At 41.9% G+C, this 16,401-nt stretch overlaps 1 protein-coding gene across 1 annotated transcript; it reads right to left on the minus strand.

The window, feature by feature from the left end:
- Nucleotides 1-7,656: 7,656 nt before the first annotated feature.
- On the minus strand, nt 7,657-8,676 carry LOC100755728 (olfactory receptor 10AD1). The gene has a single exon (XM_027397855.1). It carries the CDS (start codon nt 8,674-8,676, stop codon nt 7,657-7,659), a length of 1,020 nt encoding a protein of 339 aa, XP_027253656.1.
- Nucleotides 8,677-16,401: the final 7,725 nt, after the last annotated feature.

Raw genomic sequence — 16,401 nt, forward strand, 5'->3', positions numbered from 1 at the left:
GAATAAAGGATGATGTAGAGAACTATTGAATAAGGTCTGGCTTATCTTGAGTACAGTAGCTTGACCTGTCTGCTTTGATCTGCACCTTGACAGCAAGCTTCCCTGTTGTGGGACATCGGGGTACCTGCAGGCAAATGAGACCTGGTCTTAATGTGCAAACCCTAGACCTGCTCTGCAGGAGCGTTGGTTTCATGGGCTGCAGCAGTGGGCATAGCAAGTCGCTCATCCAGTGGACTTGATTGGCTAGTAGCTAGGAAGCGGGCCTTTAGAGAGACCCATCATTGAATGGGTTTTTTTTTTTAAACCTTTGGTTGTAGACAATGAAAAGGTAGATAGCCCTCTTCATGTCTATTTCCCTTCCAGATAGTTGCATCCAGAAGAAAGCTGTTCTGTCCCATGCTCTCCTACTTTGCTCCTCTGTTAAAATAAAAACAGGGGTTGGCTTATGTCCTGCTCCTGAATACATGTAAAGTTTGTACAAAACTGTCTTCTATGAAATTGATTTGTAATCTGTAGACATTATTTGGGAGATGTCTTGAGATGTAAAATCCCATCCTTTGGGTTGAGGGTTTTTTGTTTTTCTTCAAATAAACCAAGTCTTTAAAGTTGAAAAAAAAAGAGATGTCTCCCTCTCATATGTAAAATATAAATAAATAAAATTTAAAAGAGTTGAAGAGATGGCTCAGAGGTTAAGAGCACTGACTGCTCTTCCAGAGGTCCTGCGTTTAATTCCCAGCAACCACATGGTGGCTCACAAATATCTGTAACAGGATCTGATGTCCTCTTCTGGCCAGTAGGTATAAATGCATAGCATTTATGCATAAAATATAAATAAATAAAATTTAAAAAGAGAAATGTCTTCTTAAGATCAGGCTGGAGGCAAATCGGATATTTTCTTAATTAATGATTGATGGGGGAGGACTCAGCCTATTGTGGGTGGTACCACCACTGGGCTGGTAATCCTGGGTTCTATAAGAAAGCAGGTTGAGCAAACCATGGGCAGCAGTAAGCAGTAAGCAGCTCTCCTCCATGGTCTCTTCAATAGCTCCTGTCTCCAGATTCCCGCCCTGCTTGAGTTCCTGTCCTGACTTCCCTCAATGATGAACAATGATGTGGAAGTGTAAGCCAAATAACCCTTTCCTCCCCAAATTGCTTTGGTTATTCATTACAGCAAGAGTAACCTTAACTAAGACCGCCCCTAAGCAGAAAATCTAGGTAAGCCACAGTCTGCCTGTGTCACTATCATCAGGAATGAGCAAGTCCAACCTTCTACTGTCCAGAATCTGAAATAACTTGAATTATAATCATGTTAACCAGCCTATATGCAGTCATCTTATTATCTGATGTAGCTATCTATATTCTATTATCTTGTATATCTATCTATCTATCTATCTATCTATCTATCTATCTATCTCTATATATCCTAGTATCTGACCATTGTGGCTAGCTCATACTCAGCTTTTATCCACCACCTTCAGTGTTTTCTCTTTTATCTTGTTTTAATCTTAACATTCCCTTTAATGGTAATATGTGTTTTTACCACAGCAACGGGTGATTTACATATCCTATCCTCACTTATAGATAGGTCATCTGGGCAAAAAATAAACAAACAATGGAGGTAAGTAACATTATAAATTAAATAGACCTTACAGACATAAGTACAACAGTCCACCCAGGGAGTACAGAACACACATTCCTTTCAGAACTCCATGGAACATTCTTTAAAATAGGCCACATATGAGAACACAAAGCAAATCTCAGCAAACAGGAAAATTGAAATAATTTTCTGTACCCTATCTGACCACACAATTGAATACCACCAGCAAGAGAATACAGAATATTCACAAAGTAATAGAGATTAAATAACTATTGGAAAGTGAATGAATCATCAAAGAAATCAAGAAAAAAAACTTACAAAATATCATAGAAATGAATGAAAGTGAAATTACAGCATATCAAAACATGTGTGATACAGAAGGCAGTCCCAAGAGAGACATTTATAGCTATTTACACAGTACAGCCTATGTATTTTTTTTAAAAAAGCAACAATAGAAAGTCTCAATAATAGGGATGGACCTTAAGGCTTTGGAAAAGCAAGAACAGATCAGACCTAAAAGCAGTAGATAGGAAGAAATTAAAATCATGGCAGAAATTAATGAAATGAGAAAAGAACAAACTACAAAGAACCAGGGCTGGCAGGATGACTTGGTGGTTATACAAACCTGACAACCCGAGTTTGATCTCGAACTCACAAAAAGTTGTATGTGGTGATCATATCTGTAGCTCCAGTACTTCAATGGCAAGATGGTCTAGACAAAGGCAAGACAATGACCTGGAAACTTGTGGGACAGGTAGCCAAGAATCAAGAGAGAGGTAGAAACAAGAAAACAAAACAAAAAAATACCCTGTCTTCCTGAAGTGGAGGAAAAGAACCAACTCCTAAAAGTTGTCTTTTGACTCCCACATGTATACCATGGCACACACATGCCCACATTTGCACACACAATGTACACTAAAATTAATCAAGACACAAAGAGTTGGTTCTTTGAAAAGAAAAGATTGATAACACTTAGGCGAATTAAACAAAAAAGGACACAAATTATACAAGTTAGTAACATGAGAGATCAAAGGGGGGATATTGCAACAAATACCAATGAAATTCAGAGAAAAGATTTAAAAACTTACATTCCACTCAACTGGAAAATCTCAAAGAACTAGATGAATTACTTAGATGCACATAACCTACCAAAACTATACCAAGACGAAGTAAATAATTTAATCAGATTTATAAGAAACATTGAGATTGAAGTAGTAATTAAAAAAATCTCTGAACGGGAGCTGGAGAGATAGTTCAGCGATTAAGAGCACTGAATGCTCTTCCAGAGGACCTGAGTTCAAATCCCCGTACCCACAACTGTCTGCAACTCCAAGATCTGCACACTCACACAGACATACATGCAGGCAAAACACCAATGCACATAAAATAAACTAAAAAAAATCTCTGAACTAAAAGAGCCCACTTCTCTATGTATTTTCTGCAGAATACTCAAGGCCTTCAAAGAAGTAACAACACTAAGTCTCAAGTTATTACATAATATAGAAAAGGAAGAAATGCTTCCAAACTCGTGTGTGTGTGTGTGTGTGTGTGTGTGTGTGTGTGTGTGTGTGTGTGTGTGTGTGTGTGTGTTTAGGTATGTGCATGTGAGTTCAGGTGTCTGAAGAGGCCCAAAGAGTCAGTCCACCTGGAGCTGGAGTTGCAGGCAGTTGTGAGCCACCTGATGGGGGTGCTGGGAATTGAACTAGGATCCTCTGCAACAATAGTACGTGCTCAACCTCTGAGTCATCTTTCCCATCCCAAATCTTTATGAATCCAGTATTGTGCTGATATCAAAGTGGATAAACTCACATCAACAATAGAGAAAAGAAAATTAAGATCAATCTTCCTAATGAACATAGATGCAAAAATTCTCAATGATCTCTAGTGCACAAATGGACTTTGGGAGCCCATTCCTTATGGAGGGATACTATTTCAGCCCAGATACATGGAGGAGGGCTTAGATACTCTCCCAAATGATGTGACAGACTTGATGATCCCCATGGAAGGCCTCACTATCCTTGGGGAATGGGTTGGGGGGAGGGTCGGTGAAAGGCATGGGAGGATGGGAGAGGGACCAGGGGATTGATATGTAAAATAAGATCGTTTGTAAAAAAAAAAAAAAAAAAAAAAAAAACAGGGAAATACTAGCAAGCCAATTTAAGATCACATTATTCACCAGGATCAAGGTGGCTTCTTTCTAGAGATTCAGGGATAAATCAACACGAATCAATAAATGTCACTTACAGAAATAGACTCAAAGACAGAAATCACAAGATCATTTCTGTAGGCACAGAAAAGGCCTTTGACAAAATCTAATATCCTTTCATGGCAAAAGTCCTGAAAAGGATAGACACAGAGGGAGCATATCTCAACATACTAAAGGCTCTAATAAAACCTACAGTCAAGGGCTGTTTTTGTACTAGAAAAAGGACTTCCTTCTACCAGCACCCACCAACTGTCCTTTGGCTGGGTGGGGTCGGGGGGAAGAGCCTCATGAGCCCCTCCCCCACCCATGCTGGAATGTTTACAGGCTCAGTCTTATGTAGGTAAACTGAATCAGTGTCAGTTCATGACCTCAACAGCCATGTCCAATCCAGACATCAGCATTTCTTAGCCCTCCTCTGTAGCATAAGTAATAAAAATCTCAAAGACAGTTATTGGGGTTAAAGCTGAAGATCAGAGAAGGAAACTGGCTAGCCACTAGAGAGTTCCCATCTCTAGTAATGCTCAGACTGAATGGGCATCCATGTCCTCAGATTGAATCTCCAGACTGCACTGCTCTCCACCAAACCTTAGACTGCAGTGTACTCCTGTCTCTTCCCGCCTTATATTCCTCTCTAATGCTGGGATTAAAGGCATGGGATCCCAAGTGATGAGATCACCTTTGTGTAAGCTCTGTTTCTGTTTTAGGCTGGATCAATTTCCTATAGGTCAGCTTGGCCTTGAACTAACAGAGATCCATCTGCCTCTGTCTCCTGAGTGGTGGGATTAAAAGTGTGAGGCCTGGCCTCTATGGCTAACTAGTGTGGCTAGCTTTGCACTCTGATCTTCAGGTGAGCTTTATTTGTTGTATCATACACAAAAGATCACCACACTCCTCATCCTTTGATGACTAAGTTCCTTTCCTCTCCCTTCCTGTGAAGCTCCTAGAGTTAAGCTTATTTGGTCTTCAAGACAATGATTTTGAAGATTACTATTAGAGATGATGTTGTCTGGCTGGTTTTCTGTAGACACCTTTTTAATATTTTTTGAGGGGTGTTGATCTTTAAAAACAGGGTTACTCTGTGTACCCCTGGCTGTGCTGGAACTTGTTTTGTAGACCAGGCTGGCCTTGAACTCACAGAGATTTTTCTGCCTCTGCTCCTGAGGCTGGGATTAAAGGTGTACACCACCATGCCTGGCTCAAGAATCTCTTTAATACTTTAATGATATTTTCCCCCATCCCTGGTCTGTTCAAAGTGCCTTCCTTAAAAGTCATAAGTATGCATTTTCAGCAGAATGGATGGTTTTCCTAAAGCTATAGCAGAGTTGACTGTGTGTTTCTCTTTATTTTTCTGGAAATGTGGTGATTTATAGTAACTAGTTTTCTAGTGTTCATTCAATGTTGAAGTTCTAGGATGAGCTGAATTAAGGCCATAATGTAAGTCTTATTCTTTTGGCCTTCTCTCCTTAATGGGTGGAGGTGGGGCAGCTCATAAGACTGAAAAGCCTGGGAAACTCACAAGGCTCAGGAAGCTCATGGAATCTAGCAGATTCACAAGGCCCAACCCCAAGGTTGCATAAGCATGTGCTAAAGGTGAAAAGACTCTCTCCCTGAGAGTTGGGCCAAGAATTCATGGGAGGCAGCAGCTTTCATGAGTAGTCACCTATTCTGGTGTGAGCTTTTGGTGATATGCTGCCTTTGAGTCACACATGTTTCTGTCACTAACCCCAATAAATTAATTGGCTCACTACCCTAGATTTGGATGGGATAATTTCTTTGGTCTGTTCTGCCCTCTCTGAGATGAACAGATGTTTGTTCAAATTTCCCTAGGAAGCCATAAAACATCTGTTAATACAGTATAGAATAGATTACATTAAATTTTTCCTAGGAACTTTGCAACTATGTTCACAAAGAGATTATTTTGGTTTAGTCAAGTTTGGTCTCAATGTTAGGTAAACATCATTTCCAAAGTTGAATTGGTCCCTTTCTATTATATTTGTATGAGTTTCCCATCACTATAACAAAATACTCAAGATAATTCATATTTACAGAGACAAAGTCTTTTTTGGTTAGTGAAGGCTTTGGCTGATGATTGATTGGCTTTTTTATTTAGGCCTGTTGTGAGGCAGCGGCTATTGCCAGAATGTGTGGCAGAAAAGTCTTCTTATTTTGTCACCAGGAAGCAAAAGAGGGCAAGGAAGAGATCGGGGTCTCACAATTTCATTTAAAGGCAAGACCCCAATAACTTGAGGAGCTCCCATTGACCCAATCTCTTTGTCATCTTTCTGTGGCAGCACTATGGGAACTAAGCCTGCCTTAGTTTCCCTTGAGTCCCTGTCATCAAATGCCTGCTCCCAGCAGCTTGAGGCATGATTTATTTTACTCATGTTTTCAGAGAGATTCTAGATCACTAAGGTGGAAGAAACTATGGAGACAGGAGCGACTCCATCCTTGGCATTGGGAGCAAGGGACAGCAGCTGCTGACATGGTACAGACCAGGAAGAGGAGCCCAAGATCCAAACCAGGGCTGAGTATCGCTTCTACAAGCACAAGTTTGGTGCCCTACTTCACTGTCTAAAAGCACCAGAGCCTTTTAAATAGTACACAAGCTGGGGACCAAGTGTTCAAAACAGGAGCATGGTGGGGGGTGAACAACCCAGATAGAAAGTACAACAAACCCTTTAATGTATGGACTTTTGTGGACATCTAAGATCCTAACTATAGCAATGTTCAAAGTCAGACTTTTTTTCTTGATTGTTTGGTAATGTTACAATTATGCATCTGTCTCTACATTTATAGGAATATTTAAACTACAGATTAACGTTGTGCTTATAGATTAGTCATGTTTCCTATTTCCTCTTCAAACATGAACCACATTAAGAGGAAAGTGAAAGGAGCAGAGATATCTGACTCTCGGATCATGGTTGCAGAACATGGGTAATCAAAGGATCCAGGAAAACACTGTCTCTCCATCCTCCTGCACCCTGTCAGCAACTCTCCTTAGGCAAGGAAGCTCATGGAGGAGTTTAATAAAGCTACCAGGACCCAGCTTAGGAGGAAAACGAGGGTATTAAATGGTATAACATATGACCAGAGTGATGATAGAAGCTTCAAACAGAGCCAGGCACAGTAGCTTATGTGTGTAATTTCACTATTTAGTAAGTTAAAGTAACCCTGCTCTATTGTTGAATGATGTTAAGTTTCTCAAAGTCTCCCTGACCCTAGGCTGTTTCTGATACAGATGGAACTCCCAGGTTATGGTCACAAGCTGGACAAGCTGGTGCTCTCAGGCTTGACTCTACTCTAGTCTCCCTTTACAACATTAATCTAGAATTTCATGCCTCATCTTGCTGGCTTTGGCAAGTAATAAAACTGCACGACTAATCTCCCTTTTCCTCTATAAACATACAAAATTTGTGGGCCAACACACAGGGATAAGAGTCTGCCTACCTCACACTATATTTCTCCAACACATGGCCTCCACACTTTGACTTTAAAACTATTCTCTTCCCTAAGCAAAAGCTCTCCAAATCATTTTGGTTTTTACACTAATTGTTTTATCTTGAGAAGGATGCCTGCCTCTTCTCAGTTAGTGACATAACCCCTATTGCATTGGATTTGTCCCTCCAATCACAAAAACTGATTACCAAGAGAAATCAAAGATGCTCAGTCTATGCTGGAAGTCAACTCAAGGCCAGAGCCTTAGACATCAGGAGAAATGACTTCAAGGTCTGAGTCTGGTGCCAACGAAGATATGAGGGTCCTTGTGTGGAGCTCTTTGGCGATGGGGAGTAAGACTGGAAAAGGGTTGAGCTTCTATTTACAGTAGGTTGAACCCCTCCAGGGAAATTTCAGGCTAGACAGATTCTGCCTGAGCCAGGTTGCCTCTCCCCAGGGCCCTCCGCATGGCCCCCTTCATTTCCTTGTTGCGGAAGCTGTAGATGACGGGGTTGCACATGGGGGTGATGATGGTATAGAGGAGGGAGAAAGGCTTGTCTTTGTCAGGCCCGTGTGTGCTGCGGGGATTCATGTAGGAGAACATGGCTGAGGTGTAGAAAAAGATGACCACAGTCAGGTGGGAGGCACAAGTGGAGAATGTCTTCCCCCTACCTGAGGAGGAGGCTCTGCTAAGGATGGAGGCCAGGATGCGGGCATAGGAGGTGACAATGAGCACCATGGGGCTGAGCAGCACCACAATGGCATCAAGAAAGATCACCTTCAGGCTGAACTTAGGGTCCCCACAGGAGAGAGAAATCACTATGGGGGCCTCACAGAAGAAGTTTTCTATGTGGTTTTCTCTGCAGAAGGGACCCCGAAATGTCATGTAATCAAGAAGGATGCCATTGACCATCCCAAAGATCCAAGAAGTCAGCACCAGCCTGACACACATCTGCCGACTTATGATCTGGGCATAGTTCAGTGGGTGGCAGATTGCAACATACCGGTCATAGGCCATGAAAGCCAAGAGGATGCACTCAGCCACACCCACACCAAAGACCAGATACATCTGAGTCAAACAGGAGGCAAAGGAGACAATGTGATTCTTGGTCACCAGATGGATCAACATCTGAGGGATGGTGGTGGTGATGAAACAGATGTCCAGGAAAGACAGGTGTCCAAGGAAGAAGTACATGGGGCTGTTGAGTCTGGGGTCAGTCCAGGTTATGAAGATGATGAGGCCATTCATGGCCATGGCGAGGCTGTAGAGAGCCAAGAAGAGGGTGAAGAGCGATGCCTGAGTGGAAGGGGGACTCTGCTCAAAGCCCACGAGTATGAACTCTGACACTGTGCTGCTGTTCTGTTGGTCTACCCTTTGGAGTCTGCTTCGAGAGGGAAGGAAGGAAGGATATGTGAGTGAACAGTGTATTGGAGTCATCTACTTTGAGTTTCTGTTGCTGTGAAAAAACACTGACTAAAAAGCAACCTGGTGCTGTGGAATAATCCTGTACACTGTGAATATGTATGGCTTTCATTGTTAATAAAAAGCTGAGTAGCCAGTAGCCAGGCAGGAAGTATATGCAGGACAACCAAACTAAGAATGCAGGAAGAGGAAGGGTGGAGACCAAGGAGTCACCAGCCAGATGCAGAACACACAATTGGATAGAGGTAAGAGCCATGAGCCTCTGGGCAGCACATAGATTAATAGAAGTGTGTTAAGCTATAAGAGCAAGTTTGTAACGAGACCGAAGTATCGACTGAGCATTTGCAATTAATATTAAAATTTTGTGTTGGTTATTTGGAATGTGGCTGCCAGGATGGGAAAACTTCCACCTACAACCTGGGGAGGCAAAGGTTTATTTTGGCTATAGGTTATATTCCGTCACTAAGGGAAACCAAGGCAGGAATTCAAGGCAGGAACCCATAGACAAGAACCCATAAGCAGAGACCCTGGAAGAATGCTGCCTACTGCCTTTCTCTCCTTGGCTTTGTTCATCTATTTTTTTTCACAGCCCAAGTAAACACTCCCACACATGGCACTGTCCATGGGCTTGGCCCTCTTGCATCAAGCAATAGCTAGGGCAATGCTCCACAGGTGTGCACATCATCATTCCTTTAAATTTTGCAATTATCCTATGTGCTTGGTAATATTTTTTTCACCCTTCATGTATAGGAATGATCAATGCCTTTCCCAAGGTCAGGCAGTAAGTAGTGAAGCTAAATTCAAACCTGGAGACCCTGACTCTGGATGATTCCTTGTCAATGATATCCTCACATGACTTATGGGCTCCAGGCATTCTATCCGTATTAGCAAAAAGAAAAAAAATAATCAAAGCAGTGTTGTGGTAGCATAGTCTTAAAGGGCTTTAGGTAGGGGCACCTTCTTTATAATAAGAATTTTTATGGTACAAACACTCCAAGCATTATGTTATCCAAGCTACTAATGTAATACTGCTGTGTGTGAAGAGAAACACATCAGGTCACCACTAAGTGTTTTTTCCCACCGCATAAAGATACAAAGACTGAGAGCACAGGGCTCAGGAGATGACTCAGCAGGTAGAGTGCTCGCTGCACAAGTGTAAGGAAGGATCTGGGTTTCAATCTCTAGAAACCACGTGAATCTGGGTGTGCCTATAATCCAGGGCTCTTACAGTACCTTTGAGATAGAGACCGGTGAATTCTTGGTATGCTATGCATCTGCACATGGCCCAAAGAGAACCTGCTTCAAACAAGATGGAAGACGAGGGCCAACACCTGAGGCTGTCCTCTGGCTTCTGCAAATGTGCCATGGCATACACAGGCCTCCCTGCATACACCCATTTAAACACACATGTAAACACACATCATACACACACAGACACACAGGTGAACACATTGTGCATACAAACCAAAAGCATAGATATCAGTAAAATGTAGTAACCAAATTAGGAAGTGTTGCTTTTTTGACAAATTACTATGGTTGGCTTTTTTAAATATAATTTATTTAGTGGTAAGTCAAATTAACTGTTACTAATGACTATCTTTGATGGCCCAGTGTCAGAATTCTTGAAAATCTAATACTTAGCTCTTTAGGGCTGGCACATCTGGCTCCAGGACAACCCCACATTGAAAATGAGCAAGAGCCATTCTGCAAGTGCTTTCCTATGAGGAGAATGCATTTCTCCCCTGCTTTTGTGGGATTGCTTCAGTCTACACCAGAGATGCCAGAACGTCTATCTACAATTCACCCAGAACAGGCAACAATTCTGATCCGATGTTCAGGGACACTGGTTCCTTATGCTATGGCACATTCAAAATGGGACTCTCGGAATGACTCATGCCTTACCTCATTATGTCGCTGTGCCTGATATGGTCGGTCACAGAATCACTGCAGCAGGTAAGAGAGAGGACTCCATGATGCCTGAAGCTGGGCTACCCCAGGGAGAACATCTGGTGTTGGATCTACTCTGGAAGAAATGGCTTGTTAACACAGTTCAATCTGGTAGGACATTTTCTTAATGGAGGCTTCTTCCAGAATGACTCTAGCTTGTGTCAAGGTGACATAAAACTAGCCAGCACAACCTATTATTTTGCTAAATGGACATAGTATGAAACTGTCTTCTAAATTCATCTCTTTCCTCATAGATTAGTGTTGCTCTCAGACCTCATCAGAGAAATTTCTTTGTGCAGAGGGTGGTTAGCATAGAAATGTCACAACTGGTTAAAATGCAGAGAATAAGTATCCCCGGGGGCTCAGACACAAATGGACATCTATATCTCATCTATCTTCAAGACTCAGGGATCATCTTGGAAGAGGGAGCTTAAAGATTGTAAGAGCCAGGGGTCTGGGAAGACTGGAGACAAACGGTGTCATTTGGACACAAAGGGACTGCATTCAGGCCCTCACACAGCAGCTGTGGTTGTCTGCACTTAACCTGGGAGATACCGGGTCTATCAACATTCAGCATAGCAGGAGGGTAACAAGCCCCGGTACTTGACGGCTCTGGTGGAGAGATGAAGGGAGAGAGAAAGAGGGAGAGGGAGAGAGGGTAAGGGAGGAGGAGCAGGAGAGGGAAGACAAGTGGAGAGGGAGAGAGAGAGAAAGAGGGAGAGGGAGAGAGGGTAAGGGAGGAGGAGCAGGAGAGGGAAGACAAGTGGAGAGGGGGGAGAGAGAGAGAGAGAGAGAGAGAGAGAGAGAGAGAGAGAGAGAGAGAGAGAGAGAGAGTCAATTTTCCTTAAAGGTGTGGTTCCTGTAGGGCAACCCCACGCCAGAGTCTGGCATCACACTAGTAAGCAATGCACATCATGAATTTGAGCTGATGAATTATTAAATTTTTAAAACAGGACAGAAAGAACAGGAAGTCTGGGGGTTGGGAAGTGGGGCAGCTCTTGGAGGATTAAAGGGGGAGCTGGAGGAAAACATGATCAAAATACATGGTATGAGATTCTCAAAGGATTGATCAAAAATATATTCATTCCTTTGATGCAGAGCCCACTTTCCATTTGGGAAAGGAATTAGAATTAAACCCTGGCTCCCCCACTTTACCAATTGTGTAATGTATATAATTTAAGTTACCAGGTTTTAGTTTCCTCATCTCCAAAACAAAAATAATAATGGCTCCAATACTATTGTGTTAGCCTGAGGATGGATTGAACAATTCTTAGGAAATGTTTGAGACAGTGCTTAGCACATAATGACACTGCATAAACTTACTAAATAAGTAGATGGATCCATTTAAAACTTTTGCTCTAATAAATTAAATATTGGCTCTAAATGGGACATCTATATCACATCCCTTCGTCCCAAGACTCAGGAATCATAGTGATAGTTGACAGAAATTGTTAAAGCCAGATGCAGTGAACATCTGCAACTAAACTGTATTTGCAAGACACGACAGCAGTGTCGCTTATGTGACCTGATGGGCTATGATTGCATGTACAAGACCATGTCAGTCAAAATTGTCTATGAATAAAAACAATCAAACAAACCTGATCATAATGTCCTTCTGAGAATTATCCCTACAGGGCTTTTTAAATATAGTGAAAGAACAGACAACACGAAGAGCACCTCTCTTTACTAAAGCATAATCAAGCTCCCCAAACCCTAAGAGGTTCAGAGAAACATAAGGAAAACGTGTCCAGTTAATATGCACATAGAATTTAGCCTCTAGATATACAGGGTTTGATTACTTGTACAGAATACACTTGGAAGAAATCATAAAGGCTTTTGACACTGATAATAGCAAGAACAAACATTAGTCATTCTTTTCTATAATCTCAGTATGATCGTGGTTCATGTGAGCTGTAGTACCACTTGCACCAACTTGAAAATGTGTACTGATTGTAGAGATAACCAATGTAAGATGAGAATTGAAGTCATCATATCTGAAAGCCTTTGAACGAACTAAGCAGTTCCCTGATCAATGACATGGACAGAATCAGGAGTGAAATATACATTTGTTTGAGACTCAATATCATTATGTGAAAGCCATAGATGGGTATTGAAGATATGTGCCCAGAGCTCAGGGTTTGAACTTAGATAAAACCAAGTCAAATATCTCTTACTTGAAATGTTTGACCCCAGAGTGTTTTTTGGAATGTAACATTTCTCATATCTGTAGACAATGAAATAGCTTGAGGATGAATCCCAAGTCCCAAAACAAAATTCACTTATATTTCATGTATTACTTATGCAATATACTGAAAGTGATCTAATATAGTGTTTTGAATGATTATGTGCACCTTGAGCCACCATAAAGCAAAAGGTTGACTATTTCAGTCACTCATGACCTTGTCTCTGAGAAGGTGTAGCCAGGTTGAAGGGGCTGGAAGGGTCTTCTCTCCCTTTGGGGATACTGACTAAAATTGTGATCTGTCCCGTGAGTTTTGAGGTAACTGGTTCCATGAAGTCAAGTGATTGATATTGACCTTCAACAATTTTGGACATTTAGCATTTTGTATCTTGTGTGTCCAGACTGTGGAAGTTCAAATCACCCTTACATCTCAGTTTCGCCACTTGCTAAGATAAGAGCACCTGGCTAAGACCATTTCCTCTGTGAGGTGGTGTAAGATAAACTGATTACAGAAATACTAAAATCATTGTGAGTAATGAACAGTGGTTATCTTTCATTGTCACCATTTCCTTTTCTTCTTTGAACCATATATGTTAGAAGACAGCTTTCAAAAATTTGATCTCGTAGGGCATTGGTGGCGCACACCTTTGATCCCAGCACTCAGGAGGCAGAGGCAGGCGGATCTCTGTGAGTTCAAGGCCAGCCTAGCCTCCAGAGTGAGTGCCAAGATAGGCTCCAAAGCTACACAGAGAAACCCTGTCTCAAAAAACCAAAAAAAAAAAATTGATCTCAATAGTTTGTTTAAAGAGCGGTTTCCCAGGTCAGAACACTCCTGGATAGCTGTCATGCTGTTTGTAGTTCTTAGTGCAGAGAGATCATCAGTTTGAGAGTAAAGTGTGTGTGTGGGATTTTACAGGAGCTGCTGGAGGAAGGAAGGGGAGGGGAGAAGTGATGTTAATTATATTTTAATGAAAATTTAATAAAAAAGAAAACTTTGTTATGTCCCTAACTCCCATTCTATTTGTTTTTAACTCCATTTATTGTATAGATATTAGTGAAAATGGAAAGTCTGGATCTTTGTATTACATATCTCATTGTATTGTATTCATAAGCCTCTGTGAGACACTCTTAATTTTTCTCAAATGAGCAAGAAAGGAAAATTCAAAGACAATCAGAAAATCTCTTCACTCAGGGAAATGGACAGAGAGGAAAGCACTAATGGGAAGAGAGGGAAAGGAGTAAGTTATAAGACAGATAAAAGGGGGGAAAGCAGGGGAGTGAAAACAGATGATGAAATCAAACACAAAAAATGAGTGAGAATGTTAGGAAAAGGGGAAACAAGAATAGACTACAAAAACATAACCATTGCAATGCTGGTTTCTGCAAGATTCCATAGCTCACATTCATTTCTGCATATGTTCCTCACAAACAAGGCACGGGGAATGGTTTTAAAAGGTTTCTTCCATATGACTTATGGATGGAAAGTGGAGCCTAGAAAAGAGTAAATGCACGACGTGCTAAGTAGCTTTGGGACAGGAGACCCAAAACTAACTTTCGAGTGTCCTCAAATATCTCTCGCACTGAGTTACTTAATAAATTATTCAAAATGATAGAGCTAGGATAATACCCTTTCTGCTATTGCTGTGGAAAGCAGATGGGGACATGGTGAAACATCAAAATTATGAGGGACATAGGAGGCAGAAAGAGCTAAAATAATAGAAATAAAGAATCTAGAAAAATGAGTAGTCAAATAGGATCCAGACTGAGATGTCTGCATAAGTATAATGGAACGTTTTGATGGCTTGATGCAGAGTCCTGAACCAGATGTTTGGAATGACTCACCCCAGCCCCCTGGCTCTGAGAATGCAGGTCTTTTCATATTCTTTCCACATACACAGGTCAATTCAGAAGGAGACTCATCCAGACAGTGACACACAGTCCATCATTCTCTCACCAGAGCCAGGGCAGGCGTGTAGACAGAGGTCCAGAATGCAACACAAGGGGGAGACCTAGAGGAGAAAGCATCTAAGCAGACAATTGGGATAGCAGAGGCAGAACTGGACATCTACAGGAGAAACAGCAAGTGCAAGGGATTTTGGAGTCAAGCTCTGTCACCTCTCCTCTGAGGCCACTATGTGCAGATTGCAGGTATGATCTGAGTAAGGGGTTAGGAAGCGCTCATCTCTGGGATACCCAGAGATGCAAGGTCAGCTCTCACATGGAATGGAACATGCACTCACCTTTTCTATGAGCTGAGACACATACTGGAGAAGTCATTGGCTATGCTGATCCTACATGCAGAGCAAAGGTGCACCAAGTTCTGTTGCAAACCCACTGGATATTTATAGGATCATGAACTGCAGTAACCTCATGTATACATGCACACAGGCAGGTAGTAGAGCAGCCAATGGGCTTTCAGCATCAAGGAGCTGTTTTTCACTTCTCACCAATGGAAACCGACTGTACCTGACAATCTGCTCTTGCAGTGTGTCTTAATTGGCTGGCATTCAGGAGCCCAGCTACATTACTGTACTCCTAGAATCCCCAGGGGGAGTTGCTCACTGACAAAATGCCCTGGAATTTCTGTTTGAGAGTTTTTATTTCCTTGTTTCATTTTTTATTCTTTGACATGTATACAATGAAATATCACCATATCCTCCCCATTCTCTCAACTTCATGCCTTCTGTTTTGATAACCCACTAAGTTCAACTAGTGCTGTCCACGTGTGCATTCACGAGGTCATCCCCTACCAGTGGTCATGCCCTCACAGAAGAATAATTCTCCCTGCCCCTATAACAATCAGCTGCCAGTAGACGCTTGGTGTGGAGAGGACTGGAAAGCACCTTCTATATCTCTGATGTTGCACAGAGGACCACATCTCCTGTACATTATAGTAGCTGTTTTGAGTGTAAGAGCCATGCTATGTCCTGAAGACAGCATTCCTCTCCATCCTTTAGCTCTTATATTCCTTCTGCTTCCTCTTCCTTAGTGTTCCTTGAGTCCTGGATGGCTGATAAAGATGGTCCATTTAGGGATCAGCATTCACAATCACTTATCTTAGCACCTTGACCTGATATTTGTATCTGTGATGACTGCTGCCCACTGCAATACACAGGCTTCTCTGGCAAAGGCTCAGGTCAGTCCAGATCTTTGGATATAAACCATAAATACATAGGAGACAATTTGAGAACATGACCATTTGGCAAAGTAACCATAGCATTTTCTACCCTATGGCCTATGAGCTCCCAAGCCATGAACTTTTGTACACGATTACAGCACTAGATATAAAATTCTCTTTTGGAGTGGTCCTCAAAATCATGTTGCAATTGGTTAGTTACCCCATTAACTGTCATGCCACTATTATATCAGTGGCCATGTCTTGCTTGGCAGGTCAGTATTGTTGCATGCAGGGTTAACCTGTGGGTGAGACCACTCAAGCCTTGTATATGCCAGCTGCCAGCCTAGCTCCTTCTGGTAGTGTGAGATCTAGAAGGTCGGAAGTTTCTTGGTAGGTTTGTGATTGATTTTTTTCTATGTCATACACCCAAAGTGTGTGGTGTCTTCAGCAACAGGATCTAACTACACAGTTATAGTGGGAAACTAGGAGCAAT

Source organism: Cricetulus griseus, chromosome 2 (genome assembly GCF_003668045.3).
Source record: "Cricetulus griseus strain 17A/GY chromosome 2, alternate assembly CriGri-PICRH-1.0, whole genome shotgun sequence".
In the NCBI taxonomy this organism is placed as follows: Eukaryota; Metazoa; Chordata; class Mammalia; order Rodentia; family Cricetidae; genus Cricetulus; species Cricetulus griseus.

What these genes read in the sequence shown, in the direction of transcription:
- LOC100755728 (XM_027397855.1), bottom strand. Translation starts at nt 8,676, where the DNA reads ATGACTCCAATACACTGTTCACTCACATATCCTTCCTTCCTTCCCTCT.